Source organism: Tiliqua scincoides, chromosome 4, assembly GCF_035046505.1.
Source record: "Tiliqua scincoides isolate rTilSci1 chromosome 4, rTilSci1.hap2, whole genome shotgun sequence".
Taxonomy (NCBI): Eukaryota; Metazoa; Chordata; class Lepidosauria; order Squamata; family Scincidae; genus Tiliqua; species Tiliqua scincoides.
Genome location: NC_089824.1, coordinates 170,243,575 through 170,262,748, shown reverse-complemented (window position 1 = coordinate 170,262,748; position 19,174 = coordinate 170,243,575). Strand labels below are relative to the sequence as shown.

At 40.9% G+C, this 19,174-nt stretch overlaps 1 protein-coding gene and 1 pseudogene across 2 annotated transcripts in view; one reads left to right on the top strand and one right to left on the bottom strand.

The window, feature by feature from the left end:
• Nucleotides 1-18,625, top strand: part of C4H6orf89 (chromosome 4 C6orf89 homolog) — a 35,437-nt gene extending 16,812 nt beyond the window's left edge. For both annotated transcript variants that reach the window (XM_066625288.1, XM_066625289.1), the window contains exons 4-8: nucleotides 6,398-6,549; nucleotides 6,642-6,781; nucleotides 9,004-9,130; nucleotides 10,628-10,751; nucleotides 12,018-18,625. In XM_066625288.1, coding sequence (XP_066481385.1) covers nucleotides 6,398-6,549; nucleotides 6,642-6,781; nucleotides 9,004-9,130; nucleotides 10,628-10,751; nucleotides 12,018-12,103 — 629 coding nt within the window. In that variant the 3' untranslated portion in view covers nucleotides 12,104-18,625. The remainder of the gene's footprint in view (nucleotides 1-6,397; nucleotides 6,550-6,641; nucleotides 6,782-9,003; nucleotides 9,131-10,627; nucleotides 10,752-12,017) is intronic.
• LOC136649815 (5S ribosomal RNA) lies at nucleotides 16,431-16,547 on the bottom strand (annotated as a pseudogene).
• Nucleotides 18,626-19,174: the final 549 nt, after the last annotated feature.

Genomic DNA, 19,174 nt, shown 5'->3' with positions numbered 1-19,174 from the left:
GAAAATGTGGAGATAACACCGAGAAGGCTAAGGGGTATACAAGGCAATCATCTATTTCTATTATTGAGGACCCAGAGCTTGCCAAAATAATAAGACGTTGTCCCCCAAATGATAGATACTGATGGCCAGAATTTGGGGCCCAGCCTCAAAGACTGGGAGTGAGACTTCTGTGCCCTTCACTATAGTTATTACTGTCCCACAGTGTTGACTTCAATGGAATCGCTTTGCTCTACCATCCTTCCATTGTCCTTTTTTGCCTCCCCCTCCAGTGCTTTCAAATGAAAATTTAGGAAATGGGTTTCATGAATTGAGTCATGAAATTCTTTTACTTTATTGTGGACACAGAATGATTATTTTTAGATGTGGAGAGCGCATAACAGTTGTTGTCTTAATGGCAGTTTCAATAGGTGAATGTTCAAGTTTGCAAGGCTGACTGGAAGTATTTCCTTGTTTGCTCCAGGATTGGTATGCTTATCATTATTTAAATCATAGATAACACTGCTATTCTCTTCTCTTTGCTGTTTTTGGATAGCACACCCATAAACCATCTATGTATATGGATTTTTTTTTTGAACCAATTTGACATCTGGTTTGTGCTGAACCATGTCCTTTCTTGTTCCAACCAGCTGGGGTGATTTGAGGATGACAACAGCAGAACTCTTGTTACTTTTGAAATTTGAGATTTGAAAATGTTGCATTACTTTTTAATTAACTTCTCATGTTTGGATTCCGTTTTCAAGCTTTTCAAGCATTAAGATTTCAAGTAGTCTTAAGAACAAATACCTTTCCCCCCTAAAATGGAAGCTGAAAATTTTGAAGTTATTACTGAATACACATAACACAGATGTCTCTGGACCTTTGCCATTAAAAAATTTAAAAGCTTAGATAAAATTTAATGGACATCATAGCATCGATTTTAGGTAGTGACAACAGAGGCATTTAATCCAGTCTTTCCACTGAGATTTGGTGTGCCATACTAAAATCAGTGCTATTGTCAGTTTATCAACTTCTGAACCTCCAGTCACAGCTAAGAGGAAAAGAAAATGACAGATGGGGTCTCTCAGGTTATACAAGGGATGCACTGGAATTTATTTCTCAGTAAACATGCTTCAGATTAGCTTAGTAACTGACAGTGCATCATTTTTCCCTTCAAATGTGAAGAATCCATACCACCCAGTTTTCTGTAGGTTACTTTTAGGTGACCTTCTGATGCAAATCTTGCTCTAGCAATGTTCCCTACCCCAAGAGTTGTAAATGAAACTAGAGATGGTTTATTCTATTGAATGAATCAAAATTATGGTTAATTCCTCTTAAGTGAAAGGTAAATCTATTCTCAGTTTTTCCCTTTAAAAAAATAATGCGCAATGAGTTGCTTTATATTTAACCTTTGTGATGTGCCTCAGTTAGGTGTACACTTGGAGCTTCAGAAGACAGTATCAGTGGCTGCAATCCTAACCTCACTTTCCTGGGAGTAAGTCCCATTGACCACAATAGGACTTACTTCTGAGTAGACCTGGTTAGGATTGTGCCTGGTGTGAGTTAACATTTTGAATTAGAACATGTCTGTGATACAGAGAAAAAGTCACTTTGTTGCCTGATTCAGAACATAGTACAATTGATTTGTTGGCACATATTTTTGTTTTGTCAGTCTTCTATATATTCTTATTTTTTTTAAAGCATGTTGATACTGTTTTGAATTTGTGTAGCTGCATAAATTCCAAGAAGGCAGCGCATCCCCCTCAGTGATCTCATCTGCTAGCCAGGAACTTTACTCCCCTTGAATCAAATTATTTGGCAATGCAGGCATGACATTCACACCTAACCATGCCAAGAAACAGTACTGTTTGTTACTGGAACTATGCAGGATGGATGCATATTACAGATTCTGCAGGTTGGATTGTCAGATGAAAGACAACCTATAGAAAGCATGATGAAGATGTGATGTTGAGCTTATTCAGTTCCTGATGTGCAAAACGTGCTAAATTTAAAGTTGCTGGAGCCAATCTGTTGCACGAGTTAAGTCATGTAGAATTAATTTTTTAAAAATTGAACAACTGATGTTGGTGTAGGAAGGGTATTACAGTAAGATTTCAGACTTCCAGTCCTGGTTTGTCTGTCCAATTTTAATATAATTCTGAGCAAGATTCTTCACATGATCTAGGATCCAAAGTCCAGCACTCCAAGGACTGGGCATGGCCATGGAGGTATTTTCCTTTGAATCACTGCTTTTGAAATTTCAGTTATGAAAGCAATTGGCATGCATCACAGGGTGCTGTTGTCTGAGAAAATGTCCTTTGGGGGGTGACATAATTAATTGCCTGATGCTTTGGATTCATGTTGTCTTAACTTCCTGGCTCCTTTAGTTCAACATGTTGCACCTTTCCTTTAAAACAGACTTCTCAGCATTTCTCAGTTGATTACACAGGCTAACACACATTTTGCTTCCTTAAACGTTACACCAATTCCTGGGTATATTTGGGGTGCTGATTCAAAAAACGGCATCTGTTTTGCCCCATCACGTCTAGTTTTGGAGACACGGCATGGCCTCTTTAGTGAATGGTTCAAGCAGCTTCCTCATGAGGAAGCTACAGCACCATGAGGAAGCTGCTTGAACCATTCACTAATGAGGCTATACTATATCTCCAAAACTAGACATGATAGGGCAAAACAGATGCCATTTTTGGAGTTGGCACCCCAAATTCATATCAAACCACCATAAAGTTTGGGAAAAACTTTTCTGACCCTCAGTTTTGTAGGCCTGTGTTACCTGTGTTGTGATTTAAGATTATTGAATAGTGAACATTAAGAGAGAAAATGTGAATGTGGGTTTTTTCAATAAAAATTTGCTTGGTTATTTTTCGAGGAAGATAGGAAAGTAAAATGGGTAACCATGATATATAGTTTGATGTTCAAAGAGCTGGTTTGGAATTGAGTGGCATACAGAATCCCATACAAAGCAGTAAAACTAACTAAGAAATATTTGGCAACAGCTTTTGTCTACACCTCTTGTCAACAGGGAAAAGAAGTAACAAAGCAGTTAAGGATCTTTGTTTGTTTGGGGGCAACAGGGCAACTCTGGAGCGAGAACAGGTGCAGGGTAGGATTATGCTGACTAATGATGGTTAAGAGATCCTTCTGGTACTTTTATCCAGAAGCCTACTGTTTAGTAACAACATGAAGTGGTCCTCTTGTTGTGGATTTTTAACAATATGTTCCCTGCTTCCTTTCTAGATAAAAGCATGTGATGAAGGCAGAATTATGGTCCTTCAGTTTCATAATCTCTTTCTGTCATGGCAACATCAGCTCATTTATATTGGTAACTTTTAGATACCTAAAAGTTGATAAGTATAGCTACTTCCTGTTTTCTTAGAAAACCAGAAGTAGTTTTAGATTGGAGATAAAGGCTTTGTAAACAAACTGCGGAGGAGATCAGAGGGGGCTGCTAGTCTCCAGGACCCTGCAGGAGGCCAGTACTGTTCCCTCAGGTAGGTAAAAAAAACACTTTGGCAGTGGCAGTGCTGCAATCTCTGCAGTAATGTTGCTGCCCTTGGAGCTAGGCTACTGCCTTTAAAATGGAATGCCCTGCTTCTGATTCCCTGGTGGGTTGCAGCTCCCCAGTTTGGGAGCCACTGTTCTAGTTTGTAAGTTTTACAGAAAGTACCTATGTGTTTTTAATTTATCTACAACCATGAGCTACAACATGTTTCAAATAATGAAAATACAGCATGATTCCAAAGCTATGTTAGGTGCTACATGTTCACAAACATGCAGGCTTATAAAGACCCACTGCTTATCGTCATAAAGCAGTTGAAAGATTGCTATCTGCATGCAGACTTAAAAAGAGCTTATGAAAGAAACATCTGGAACTAGCAGAAGTTTAGCTGACCAACAAATCGCTTATTACACTGCTGGTATTTTACTAATCCTGTGACAGAAGTCAAGAGCAATTACTCTTCACATTTTAATGTACATGCTGTAATTGCAGCATTAAAGCAATAGTTCTGCAAGACTGTCACATTTCCAAAAATCTACAAACTGATCACATACAAGGTCTGCTGCACTTAAAGCCAAAGTAATCCTTGAGTGTGCCTGGGCAGGGTGATAATCTAAAAGGAATGCAGTAGTGTAATTGGAGGGGGAAAAAAGAATATTCTGTAAAACTCCAATTGACTTCCTTGTTTATTGCATTTCCATTTGCTCAGTCTATTATTCCTCTATGTCTCCTTTTCTCTCCTTGTGTCCAAATCAAGCTAGACCCTTTCCATTTCACTTTTCATGCAGGTCACACATGTTCTGATTTACAAATGAATAGCCTCAACAATAAATCTCAGATTAATTTTTTTTCCTTTAAAAAAAAAAAGCTTGCTTGTACTCTTGTGTACTCACTGGGTGAGTTATTCACAGCAAACATAAATTTCTTGAATCATGTAATTGAGAATGCAGACACCCAACTGACTGCAAAGACAAACTGAGCCTTATTTGATAAAAGTTTAATGTACAGTATAAGCAGAGTTCTTTATACTAATCTGTCTTGCCCTGCAACTTCAGCCTTGCAAACTAGGTACACTTCGAAAATGGTTTGCAAGAACTTAAAAACATAACAGGATAGTCCTTATTGAAAAAAAGAGGGGAGGGAAAGCAGCAGCAATTCTGAATTATTATTGTTTGGTCCCAGGTTGTACTGATAGAAAACCAGAGAAATATCAATCAGGTCTGCCATTTTCCAGAAGGTAATTTTTTTAGAACTTTGCTTCACTGGCAAAAACTCTTCCTTAATTCTTCCTCCTTAATGAAAACTGAGTAGGGGGAGGAGAAGAAGGAGCTTTTGGTCCTTTGACCTGTTTGTAGTGTGAGTGGGAAGAGCATGTTGAAGCCATGATTTTACTTGCTAATACACTTTGCATGTGAGTGTGTCTATGTGGATGTGCTTAAGGAGACTAGAATTTTACAATATATTATGCTCTTTCCAGTTCACATTCCAATGGTAGCACATGAAGTACAGCCTTCAGCATCACAGATTAACAAGCCGTGAAGGATTAAGCACTGTGATTTCAGCTGTCTCTGGAGATGGCCTCTCTCCAGTAGTGCAGCCCAGTCCTTTTTGTGTGTTGTTCTTCTGAGATAGATTTCTGTGTAACATAATTTCAGTTACACATCCTTTGCAAAAGAAGCAGCCATTTTGGCGGTTTGTGTGTTTGCATGAGTGACTATGGATAAGCTGCCTTGTTCTGCCCATTGAGGAGTTCTGTGTTAACTCAGGTGCTGCCGTACTCCTACAGCAATAGAAATGTGAAAGAGAGAACTTCCCTTAGTTTTTGTTCTAATCTATAATATTGTAACAGGAACTTCTAATCTTCCTTTAGTCAAATGGATTTTCCAAGGAGTGCTTTGAAAGGACTGTCATTTGTTTTCAGTGGAGCTGGGCTAGATCACGAACAGCCCAATCCTATTGAGTCTTGCCAACAGTGGTACGTGCATTCCGTTGGCAACAACGGCCACAAAACAGCCATAAAGCATGCTCCAGCAATATGCTGCCAGAGAACTGCTGGATGGAGCCTTCCTGTGTGTTACAGCAGATCCTTGGTCATCTGCTAATGACAGTAAGGTGGTAGGGGAGGTAAGAGGGGGTGGGGAGAGGGCAGAACAGGAACCGTGAGGGGTGAAACGTGGTAGAGAGGCGGCGGGAAAGGTAGATCCAGCAGCAATAGTGCATGCTGGATCCTAGTCCTTTCTCTGCAGCCTTCCTGTCCCCTTTCTGTCCTTAGACTTAGGCCAGTGAAATCAATAGTGCAGGTCCTAGACCCTTGAAGATTGGGAGGCTTGTGGAGATGTAAGGGATTTAAATCCCCTTTTACCTCCAAAGCCTCCCAACCCACTCTCCCTCCCCCCCCCCCCCCGTTGAATACAGCGTACCTGTTTTTGGCACGGCTGCACTAGCAGAGGTGGAGGATAGGATAGGGCTGCAATGTTCCTTGTTTATGTTAAAATGATTAGGGCATGAAACCCTAACTTTTAAAGGGTGTTTTGTGTATAGTTCTTTCACGTTCTCCTGCTCACTCATTGCATTTGGTTGGTAAAATTGTAAGTCTTCACATATCTATGAATGTTATACCTACTATTGTCAGAGTCTGTAAAGATTCAAGAGTAGCATTACCAACTTGAGATGTCTCTGGTGGATCCTCCATTTGAGGTGGGACTGCAATGTGCTGCTTGGCAGCTCTCAAATAGTCCATGTATTGTCTTTATCAAGTCTAAACTTGAACTAGCCCTGGAAACTCTGGGTATTCTCATATTTCACAGCAGGGTTAGCAATGACAAGTGTAATATTTGGAATCTGTTGCTGTCTGCTTAAGTGAATTCTTGGAGTTCACAAACCTCATGTCCTTTTCCTCCAAAGAGTGTCAAGACTGGTGGGGCCTAGATTGTAGGCGGAATGTTTCTCTGACTGCCAACCACTCTTGCTGCTGTTCCATGAAAAGTCTTGTGATGGCAGCTGACCGAGGACAGCTGTCACAAAAACTGCTGCAATCACAGCCTCTCTCAATCAAGGTATGTTGTGGGATACCTGGCAGAATGTGCTGTATTCATTGGGAATGTGAGAAGCGGCAGCTCTTAAAACAATTTCATCTCTTTCTTACAAGACAGGACAGTATCGTTCATATGCTGAAATGAAACATTTTCAATATCTATACCCTGAATTGACAGATTTAGTGATACAGGAGGATTTGGATAAAGTATGGACTAGTCATCTAAGACAAGGACTTCCATTTAATATTTTCTGGTGAGTCTGAGCTAGCATTTACTAGTTGTGTTCTATCCCTTTCCAGAACTGACTCAATTTTGTTCGTAGCTGAAGAATACACTGACATTTCAGACAATCCAACAAATAATTGTCTATGTGATTTGTTGGATTGTAAACACAATTAAATGAGAATAAGATCACATGTTTCCTGCCAGTCTTTTAATTTTTTTTAAATTTTGAAGTGTGCAGAGAACATGTGCGCGCGCCTGTGTTCATTGTGCAAAGTGTCTGCCTGAAGAGTGTGGCCCAAACCTGTAACACAATGCTAGTTCCAGAACTGACAGTAAAAGTTTTCAGATGCGTAGCTCAAGAGAAATGCCATGTTTTTATTATTCAGAGCAATTATTCCCTGAAATCTACCCCCCACCAATTGAAGAGTGAATTATTCCATAGAATTCTGGGGCATAGTTTTGCCTATTCCTATTTAAAAGTCTAATATCTCTAAACTGAGTTACTGTACTGAGGTAGAGAGTAGCTTATAGGTCTGTGCCATACAGAGGTACATTTCAAAGCAAAAATGATGCTGAGGTTGCTGTCTTTAAATTGCTCGCTCCCTAGGTTGCTATTGATAAGATGGTACAAGGTAGTTGACACGGCATTGGGGACTTCATTTGCTTAACTGCCATAAGCTTTCAGTAGATGTTTTCACTGGATCTGCCACACTGTTAACTCTGCAGGTCTAGTATCTGAAGTCTTTCAGCACAGTTCTATGCACATTTACTCAGAAGTACATTCCACTGTGTTCAGTGGGGCTGACTCCCAGTTAAGCATGTATAAGATTGCAGCCTAAGGGCCCAATCCTAACAGGCTGCTATGTCATCGAAGCTCATGTTCTGGTGGCACAGTGGCCTTCCTGGCATTCAAAATGTGACATGCTGTTGCATGCAACTGGGCTGCTATTGGAAATGGCAAGCAGAGGTAGACTGCACCAGTCAACTTTGAAGATGCCCTGGCACTGGTAAGTTGGTGCAGGTGTAGACGGTGGGTGTGTGGAATGGGATGGGTGGGGACAAGAACAGAATAGGGACCAAGGTGGAGGGGTGTGTGTTTGAGGGCAGGAAGGGGGGCAGTTATTGGTGGCAGTGGCTAAACTGATATCCTGTCCCCCTTCCTGGCTTTGATCTATCTCTCTGGTTCCACTCAGAGTTGTGCCAGCCAAAGCGCTGGCACAGGTCCGAGTAGAAGTATCGGGGAGGCTTACCTCAAGATAAGGGGATTAATGTTCCTCTATTTTGAGGAGGCCTTTTGGATTGCCTCCCAGGATACAGTGTGTACTCTGTTGGAGCAGCTGCATCAACAGGAGGGATTTAGTTAGGACTGGGCTGTGTCTGTTTTAAAGTAGCTTTATAACTTAGCTTCAGATTCCAGAAGTCTCCTAATACAATGCTTATTAGATCTGAATATGGAATAGTTTTGTACTTTGCATGTGGACTGAACTCTGTTCAAGGCCTCATGTTTCCACTGCAATAACTCTAAAGCAGTGTTTGATGATATCATATGATAGGCTCCTTTTCACCTCTGCTCACAAGCAGGTGTTTACACTCAAGCAGGTGGCTAAGCCCCCTACCTGGCACACTTCTTAGGATTGGATTGGCAGAGGTAATGTGATTGTGTCCATGCTTGCAAAGAGGTTTGCTTTAAGTTATACTTAGGTATTCCATGGTTGTAGAATACAGCGTTCTCAATTGTTCAGAGCTGCTCTCGCTTTATGAACTTGTGATGGACAATTTGGGTGCAGGATATCAATGTATGAATCATGACAGGTCCTCACACTGGGATTTCTAAAATGTATCCCTGCCCTTTCTTTTCCTGGAATGCTAAATAGGCTGGGATTCCCAAAGCCTTTCCCATGTGGTTTTTGTTAATGTTGAACGGGGTGACGCCTGCCTTTATTTCCATTCTTCAGCATTTATTTTATAAAGAAACTGGTCAATTTTTTGTCCTTCAAAGAGAAGTTTAAAAATGTGTCTGATGGTTGCGTTAGCCTTGAGCCCCTAACCACATTGTTCTCTTGAGAGAGGATAAGTGATCTGAACTTAGGCCAAGATCAAATCCAAATTATGTCAAAACAGTCTCTTGCTTTTTAAAATTACACTTCTGCAAAATTGAGGCAATAAAATAATTGTTGCAAAAGAGATGTATTTGAAGTAGTTTGGGACTGAATAAGCATTAAGTACATTCTGTTTTAAAATTCTCCATAGGCGAAAACCACTGAATAAAACTCGAATTCTACATGAGATTTTCCCTATCTTCTCTTCACTACTGTTTCCAAAGACTGTTTCACTGGAAAACTGTTTTCTCATTCAACATCCAAGACTTCAAAATAAAGTAAGTGTTAAGAATGCATTCCCCTTTTCTGTTTTATGCATTCTAAAGGACTGGAGCTGTCCTGTAAATTTTCAAAAGTGAAATATCAAGATTATGTATTCCTCAATATCTTGTTTCTGAGCAAGTCTGTAAACAATAATTTCTGTGTGTGCTTCCTGTACTACCCATCTGTCAAATAGCAAGTATACTTGTGCACATTGTGAGAATGGTTTGTAAGCCTGACTTAATACAGTAACTCTCAGAACTGTGTTTGTGTTGGCATCTCCTGACAATGATCAAAAGCTCTTAATTATACTGTATTCACATAAGCTGTACCTTAATACAGATGGCAACATCCATTTCTCTTTTTAACTTCCATCTGCTAGATCTCTTTCCACGGTCTTTCTTTCTTTTTTTTTTTAAACTCTAATTGAGTTTAAAAGATAATAAAACTGCAAACAGTGCAAAATGCAACTGTGTTTGTTGTGACAGGAGCCTAATGGTTTGACCTGTCGAATTGTTCCAGGATATCTGAAGAATCCTTATATAAAATGTCCCACCCTCTTCTGAAGGGACCATTCTTTGGGTACTGCTGTTTGTTTGTTTGGTAGTGAATCAGAGTGAATTCAATCTGCTTTCCTCTCTGCCAAGCGGTGGAGGCCAGGTGCCTGCCCAGCGCTGACCCAGTGCTGGGCTAGCATGGGTGCTGGCCTGGTGTTAGGCCTTGCAAACATGCCTTATGGCATGTTTGACAGTGCATACCAGTGGTAAGCCAGGATTGAACTCTTAGACATTGGCCTGTGATATTGTAAGCCACTCTGCCTCTTTCTTTAGCAGGACTAACAAGTATATTAATTTACATTTATTTATTTATTTATTTTAAATATTTCTGGGCCACCAATGCGACCCAATGTATCAATAAAATATTAAAACTAATTTAAAACAATGATCAGAAGTAATAATAAAATACAATGCAATTTATAGATCACCAGTGTAATGTGCTCTGATCAAAAGCATTGTACATGCAGTATTCAACACATATTTCATGGTTGGAGTTCTAGCCTAGTTTTTTGGGAACTCTTGTTTCCATTCACTTCTACTGCACTCCACTCACTTATCTTTGGCAAGGCTGTAAGTTTATTGGACATCTTCAGTTACATGTTCTTCAAAACTGGGATACTTTTGACTGATTCTCAGCTGGGAAGAGGTGCATTGTCCAAATCAGTCTTATGAGGTGGAACCTCATTTTGTAGGACAGGTTGCCGAAGCAGCAGCAGGGCTCTAGTAGTCCATTTACAATGGTGTGATGTGTAGATGATGATGGGAAGGGGAATGTCAAGTCTGCCCTAGTTGGATTTTGGTTGTATAGATCAGTATTGTTATAGTAAGCAGTCTTTCTGTATGATTGCCTCCTTTGGGGTCATTCTCATAGAGAAATGGTGTTTAGTCACTCTTATTTCCAGTGCAAATCTGAAACGACACAGGAAATAACTGAAGTGTCTCCTTCTTATTTTTTAGACATACAAGCTGCAGAGCATCTTTGTGGTTGGAAGTGGTCAGCTTACCTTGAACGTTATCCCTACTTCATTATGCAGAAAGCATTGCAAACCATTGATGGTAGAACTGGAAGCTGGCGATATTGGTGAGTACTGACATTGTAGACCTAGTTGATGATGTAACACCAGCTATTGGGTTTCCTATAGGGTTCTGGCACCTGTTCATGACTGTGCCTTGTACCTGATGTGCTGGAAGAAGAAAAGCTGTATTAAGATAATTATGCCCAGCTCAATGTTCTATTCTACATTTTATTATACAATAGAGGAGAAAATGTATTCAACTTCCTTTCAGTTGATAAAAGCATGAACTTTGTGTATACATTGTGGTTTTTCAAAATTGACTTCTCTCATTCTGGAGTGATGCCTTGCCATAGTGGAAAGCTTATGAAAAAGACATTAGCTCAGTACACTGTGGTGTTAAATGCAAAGAAGGAGAAGAGCATGACATATTGTAGTTGGCTTTTATGCCACTAAATAAATCCTTGGCTTGCCCATATTGAGCAGCACCCTACTCGATGGCGTATTTCAAACAGGAGATTGGGGAACTGTAAAGGGAACAGGGATGGGCTCGTGCATAAAGAGGTGGCATTCTAGAAGAATAGCTGTGTGAATCTCTTGTTGCAAAAATGGCAGAGTCTTGTGGCACCTCTAAATGAATAAGGCCCAATTCTATCAAACTTTCCAACACTAGTATGGAAAGTGTGCAATGCGGCCGCAGTGCAGCTGAGGTAAGAGAATAAATGTTCCCATACCTTGAGAAGGTCTCTGTGAGGGCCTCCCCACCACAGGATGCAGTGCATGGTCCATTGGCACAGTTGCACCAGCACTGGAAAATTGGATTGGATTGGGCCCTAAATCTATTGTGGCATGACCGTTTGTAAAGTAAGAGCATTTGATGCATCTGTTGAAGTAGATTGTAGTTTGTATCATTCTAAATTTTATGGCACCACAGGAGTCTTTAATGTAAGGGTATAAGATTTTGAAAAAAAAATTGAGCTGCAAAACTTATTGTCACAATAAAAATGTCTTTAAGTTGCCTTGTTATCAATGATGTGGGGATAGGAGAAGTGTTGAACAGTTCTAATCATTGCTACCTACAATACAAGCCTAAAGAGACAGTTAGAAACAATAGTTTCATTCTTTATAAAAGCTTCCAAGTTAATTACTATGGGATGGGTAGGGGGAAAAAGTACCTCATGGCACACACCTTCAAGACTAGCAGTATAAGTAAGTTTTGAAAGCTAAAACCAGTTTATGGAAGAAAGAGCATGTCAAAAAATAATGCAGTTTTGGTTCCAAAAACTGCAGAACAGACTGATCAATTTCTTTTCTTTTCCTTTTTCCTCCTGAAGGCTTTGCAAATGTAGATTATTGGACAACAAGCTTTAATTCCCGGGGATCGGAACCTACTGTTGTTTGTGATGGATCTGCCAGCTAAAAATTCAGAGAGAACACCATTGCAGTGAAAATCAACTGTAGGATCAAATGAGAAGAATACAGCTGCAATTTCCAGGGTTGTGGTTTCCCTTCTACAGTGAGGGAGAGCGTCATGTGCTTTAAAAGGGCAACTTCTGCTGGCCTTCAAGATAATGTTGACTTGTCCTCAGTTGTAGCTGTAGAAATTGGAGAAAGCCTCTCTCTCTAATCTTGTGCAGTTTTGACCTTGAAACTAGTTGGAAGGGTTTCTGAATGTAAGCTCTGTAATGTACTCTATGTGACAGTACCCTTTTGACACTATGGAAGGAATTTCACTAAATACTTCCCAGATATCCTGGAGAGGTAATTTTGGGTGTGCTGATTGGTCTATCATGTCTGGGTCGTGTCTACAAAAGAAGCAAACTACAGAAATTACCATCTGAAATCTGGGGACAAATTTTTCTCCTGCATAAGGTGTCTGCTCAGTCTTGGTTCTGTGTTATGGCTTTGGATGCAAGGACTTTGTCCACAGCTTCAGTTTGTTTTGTGTTGCCACGTTGTGATGGTATTTCTGCCTTACCACAGCATTCAAGCATTGTTTTTATTTTTCCAGTAAAAAAGTCACGACAGGTTTCCCCCTAAGAAAACACTGGTGTGGCTTGATGTAGTCATCCTTTAAATGTGTGAGGTGGGGTTTGTATATTTGATGAGGAGACGCACTCTGCAAGTTACTTTTTCCATCTTTTTTCACTAATGTTGAAATGTGTATTCTTGCCACTTCCCAGGACTGGATCAGTTTAATGCCAAATCTAAAATTTTTCAAGCTGACTCACAATTTGGCTGCTTGGTGCAATTTGCTGGAGGGCTGACCTCTTTTCTTTTTTCTTTTCAGAGAGTGCTGAGCACTGTTCTTCTGCCAATTGGGCCTTTTTTGAGGTGTCTATGTTGGGCATCCCAAGTTGGCCACCACTCTGCTGTGGTTATCTCCACCTGAAACTACGTCAAACTGTGCTTGAATACTGTCCAGCTCTTAAAAAATGCCGAAGGGTGGATACTTTAATTACTGTGGACAGAACTGGAACCATTAGTTTTAAGTTTGTGCCATGAGAATGTTTGCCCTCTCCTCTTCCCCTGCGTTTTATTAGTATGTTCTTGCATACTAATCCTTGTCTACAAACGCCTGTTGATTATTCTTGAGCTCCTTCCAAACTGTGTACATTACTTCTTGCTGCTGGAGGGCTCATCTGCCTGGTGCCTTTAGAGAGGATCAGTTTCAGGCATGTGCTGACTCTAGTTGTTGTGGTGCCTCCCACGAGGAAATCTTTAGGTTCCAGTTGTGTTAAGACAATTTGCAGATGTGTCAGGCTGAAGTCAGAGCCCAGCAATGAGGCTGGGGCATACATTTTAACATGTTTATGCACTGCTGGGGATTCTTTTGTTTTTCAAACATGTTAACAATGCAATTTTCCAAAGGAGAAACAAAGGTTTGTTTGTAAACAGAACTCAGTTTTAAAGAGAGAGAAACTAGGCAGTCAATCCTCAGTAACTGCACAGTCACTTCCTGGTGAATTGCTTATCTGTGGGAACACATTTATTACTGTCATGCCATCTGCTGCCTGTCCTTGGCTATCCTCGGGCATTCGCTGAAGGTATTTGCCATTTTTAAGTTATCTGTGGCAGCAGTTTTGGAGCTATCTGCGGCCATTCTGAAGCTGTTCTCCAGCCAGTCAAGTAATGGTAGCGCCCGCGATTCCTTGCAGCAGCCAGTAGTGCCGTAGAATGCTTTGCAGCACCACAGCTGCACAACTTCTGGAACTGCTGAAACTTCAAAGGTGTGCTTTAAAAAAACAACACTGTAAATTGTTTTAATTCTTTTACGCTTATTAGCTGTCTTGGGGACATCCAGCAAAAGGGAGGACTGAAATGAATATGACAACAGGCAGTCCTGTTATACCCTTTCTAGTGTATAGCATAGGATCAATTATTCAGTAACCTCAGTTTCCGTATCTGCTGGGTTTTTCAGGAACCTAACCCCAGTGGATGATAAGAATTGACTGTATCTTTGTTGTTACAATAATATATTCAACATATTTTTCTATTATAGCAGTTAAAGACCTATGTCAGAATTGGGGTTCCATTCTCCCATGTGGTGTGCAAACAATCAAGAGATGCTGCTTCCTGTTTTAATTGCTGATATGTGAGACTGATTTGTGTGGTGTGAGGCTAATTTTTGGCAATGAAGTTAAAGGTATGTGTGTTCAAAAGTTCAACTTTTAAAAGTTTAGCTTAGAAATAAATATCACTATGGAGGCTTTGATTTTTGAAAGATTGGCATTTAATTTGCATTGTTCTCCAGGATTTCTTGTGACCAGATGGCTGGCCTCCCACCCCCAATCTTCACTTTCCTTTTCTGCATAGTGGAAATTTGCAAGACTATAGGAAATACTGTAAAAGCTGCAATATTTGGCACTTGATGGTCCGGAAAGCTCTATTTCTGGTCAGCCACCATTTTATATGCAATGGTCGCCCATCGCAGCAGCCTCTCTGTTGCTCTGTGAATTGTTGTTGCTGGTGCAAAGACTGGAAGGCCACTCACCAGCAGTGGCACCATGTAGACCAGCCATTGACATAGTTGTGCGGGTAGATCTCGGCGACAGCAGTGTCTGCCTGATCCGGAACCTCTGTCCCAAACACACCCCCTTTAGCCGAGCATATCTACACCAGCAAGAGACGTGGTGTAGATCTGAGTTGGCCCATAAGGGGCCATGGAGTGGCTGGAGAGGTAAGTAAAAATTTTCTTTACTTAACCCTCCTGGTTGGCTTCGTCTCCATGCTGCTGTGGCCTCTGTGTCTGCCCTTCACAGTAGCCCTGCACTGTGAAGGCCGACCCAGGATAGGATTGGGTCGCAAGCTAAAGGCATAATTCTGTACATGCTCGTGGGAGTTTCAGGTCTCCTTATATTTTGGTTACTTAAAAAAAGAAAAAAGATTATAGTTTGAAGCTACTAATGTTTGTCTTTGTTTCTTTCTGATAACTTCTCCCAAGGATTAGTATGACTGTACTGTTCGCCCTGCACTATGTAATGAGAAAGAGAGAAACCAATCTCAACCAGAATTTTGAATGACTAAGATATAAAGATTAAATAACACTTGTATGTACAACCATATGGACACCATTTCCAGTTTAATAGTGAAAACACAGTTCCCTCTTTTTTAGGGAACTGTGTTAGTAATGCTGACTGCTTAATCACAAGGAGGAGAGGGAATCAGTTATTCTCCAGTTAACCTCACGGCCTCAAGAGAGCAGTGGATTTGAAGGCTGGTTTGTACATGTGCTGCACAAGTGTTCCCATAAAAATTGTTACTCTTCCCTGCCCCAGTTACAGATCAGGAATTTGTTAAGTGTGTTGGACAGGAGATCATCCGTCCTGCTTACATACTGGTTTTCCACATGCACTTTGTCTCTGCATAGGTTTCCAGATCTGTGTCTTAGGAGGTGCTGTGCACATGTCCAAGCCTCATTCCCTCTGGAGTTTACATCATTTGTTTTCAGATTTCCAGTACATTTTCTCCTTCCCTTTCACAAGCTGCAAGGAATTAAAAGCAGAAGTAATTGCTCAACAGAATTAGAAGTTGAAGCTCTCTGATTTTCAGCTGATTAAGAGCATTTAATTATTTTTTCTTGCTGATCTGGAATGCAAACTAGCATTCTGAAGCATGCACTAGCACCTGTCCCCAGTCCCTTCTGCAGTGGTCAGAGAATTTGTGTTTTCACCTTTCTGTTTTTAGAACAGTTTTGCAGTGAATAAGCAGCATGGAAAGGAACCTTCAGAAGGATGTGTTGTGAACTAAAATTTAGAGCCTATGAAACTGATTATCTAACCCAGCAAGTGTGAAGAGACAGAAACCTGTTTTGCAGACATATCAGCCGTAAAAGCAAACACACCTCAAATAATTTGTGTTGGTGGTGCACATTCAGAAGGGAATGATTTCCAAAACTCTGCAGCAGGCATGAAGTGGGAGTGAGAACTCTGGGAAGAATGGCAGGTTCCAAGCATTCTTATGATTTGTAATAAAATGACCCAGTCACACACTTTCTGATAGAGCATCCCAGCAATGAATGAATAGATGCAATGTATTAGCCCTCATTATTTCTCACACCTCTGCAATCCACTGTATTACTCATTTTGCCCAGCTATGTGTGATTGTAGCTGTATACCTTGGCTTGCTCTTTGCCATTCTTGGAGAAGCAAGCTGTCACTTCTGCTGTGCTGCAGTATTTGTTGCAATCAATGTCCATCTCAAGCCGCAGTGGTTGGCAACCTTCAGTCTCGAAAGACTATGGTATAAGCCTACAGCACCCGGTATTCCCAGGCGGTCTCCCATCCAAGTACTAACCAGGCCTGACCCTGCTTAGCTTCCAAGATCAGATGAGATCAAGCATGTGCAGGGTAACAGTTGCTGCCTCAAGCCACAATGCATTCCTGAACAGAGATCCCAAGGAAGGTCGGGTCATGGTGCCGCAAAATGGCACATTTGGTTGTTAAAATTCATAAGTCAAGATACAAAGTTCTCTTGCCAGTTTTTCTTAGTAATGGGAGATTTTCCTATGAGCAAACCACATTGCTGCAGTGATTTGAATTGATATGACATAATGGAAGGAAAAGGTGAACAAGGGCGAGGAGAGGCTCATTGATCACAAGGCGTTCAAATAGAGGTTCCCAGCTGCTGAGGCACACCCAGTTCCTTTGCACTTTAATGGGCAGTTGGTGTTTAAATCACCCTGGGATTTTTCAAAGTGGTAACATGAACTTCAGTTTCAAAACCTCAAACCTTGTGTAACTTTACTAGTCAGGAGGAACTGTGGGTCTTCGGTGAGCATTTATAGAGAGAGCAGGAGTCTTCCAGTTGGAAAAGAGTCCAACGATGTGTAGTTCATCTCTTTAGGAGGAGTGGATATGAATGGAGCAGAAGTGGCCCAACCATGAGGTTGCCTGAAATATTTATGTGGAGTGGAACCCCTGAAGGGGCGGCAAATGGATGAGCCTCCCCCACCCATCTCTCTCCAGCCCACTCTGCACTGGAGGCTTTGGTCCTCTGGGAGCAAGTCTGAAGCAGATTGCAGCAGTGACAGTCTCTTTCCTCCTCCAGCACTGTTGGATGAAGTTGGGGGGGGGAAGCTGCCACAGTTCCAAATCACTTCTCCCTACCTATATGGTGCTTAGAAAGCACCAAGCAGGCACGGAAAAATGATTTGGAGGCTGCCTTTCCCCTTCTTTGCATTTACAAAAGGTTGCTGCATGTGGCTGCCCTGCTCTGCCCCTCTTCTGTTTGCAGAGAGAGTGAGCCAGGGATGCTGGGTTCCCAGCCTCCCCTGCACCTGTTCATTTCCATCAGAAGATGCACAGGCCAAGGAGGCTGCATGGTGCGCGCTTTGTAAATAAAGGGAAGGGTAGGTGGAAGCCACTTCTCCTCCTCTGCAATCTTCTTCTTCACTCACCCTCCCTGCATAGGAGGCACGTGCATGGGCTGAGGCAGTAGTGGGCAGTGGGTTCAGGTGGCACAGAGGTGTGTACTGCTCCTGGAAAGGAAATTGACCATCTTGTAAGTTTTTAGCAGGACTGTTGCTAGGAATTGAGGCTTGCAGAGTCAGGTCTTCTTTTAAACCGCTGTTCTGCCAAAGCAGTGAGCACCCCTACCACTCTTCAGTTGCATGGTAGTCTCTGGGCAGGCAGTCCATGCACACAGAGGTCAGACTGAGCATCCTGAAATTCAGGTGCTTTGCAACAAATGAATAGAAGGTATTTAAATTTCAGAGTTTTTTCCCCTGTATATTTTAAGTGGAGAAAATGTACAGTTTAGGGAATCCTAAATATGATGGCTTTTTAGCATATATATAAAATTTTACTCTTTTATTGCATGCGGGAAATGCTGGGTTTTCCTGTTGCTTTTAAGACTTGAACAAATGACTTTGACTTTTATTTTTACTAATGTCATTTGTCTGTGCAGGGAATATGGGTAAAATGGCTCACTGTTATACATTATAATGGCTCAGGGGCAAGCAGGAAATAGTGTTGTATATATAGGCAAATATAAGCACCAAATTATGGAATTTTATTTCACAAGGCATTGAAATAATGTAAATATGCAATTCATGAATAGTTTTATGATAAATTAATATATTGCAATCTTTTTTGTACATATTTGGGAAATGCTTGTAAAGAGTGTAAATAAGTCAGATTTGTATGTTTGGGAGATGGGGCCAATTTTTACTTTTTTGCAATTAAATACAGCTGTTGATGCACTTTCTCCTAGGTGGTTTTTCCTTTTTATTAAAGAAATTGTGTCACTACCAAGAGCCACAGTTTTCTCTGTGGTACTTTGTGGGTTAATACAACTGGTGTGGGGGCAGTATGTTTAGGAATCTCAACTACACCCTACTGTGCAACACTGAAGAGGCAGTGGATCCATATTTTCTGCCAAAGTCCAGTTTCCATGCCAAGATAGCATATGTTTTGCAAAAAAAAATTAAGTTTCATAAAGTCTGCCTAATTCTGATTGCAGTTCTTGTGGTTCCATAGAACTTGGACATTTTGTTAGTTAAGGCTAATGTCAGAAATAGGAAGAAGAGAGGAAGAGAAAGCAGATGATGGGCTCAGGCTATGCCCTTGATTGAGTTTGAAGATCATGGTGATAAAGGAAGGAGATGAGAATTTAAATACATGGATCTCCTGTGAGCAGTGCTTTTTTTGTAAAAAAAAAAAAAAAAAAAGTGCAGGAACTCACAACTTGTTAATCTTTTATTTATTTATTTATTTATTTATTTATTTATTTATTTATTTATTTATTTTTAAACCATTTTTTATGTGCTTCCCCCCTAAAGATGAACTTACTTCTGAGTAGACATGCATAGGATTGGGCTGTCAATCTCCACATCCCCTTCCCCCTAGCTACTTTTTCTACACATGGGGAAAAATACTGTACAGGTGCACTTGTAGCGTGTAGTATGTAGTGTGGCACTACTTCCAGGAGAGGAAGCAGTGAATGGATTCTGAAAAATGGCTTACTTGAGTTCCATGTAGTAAAATTACTC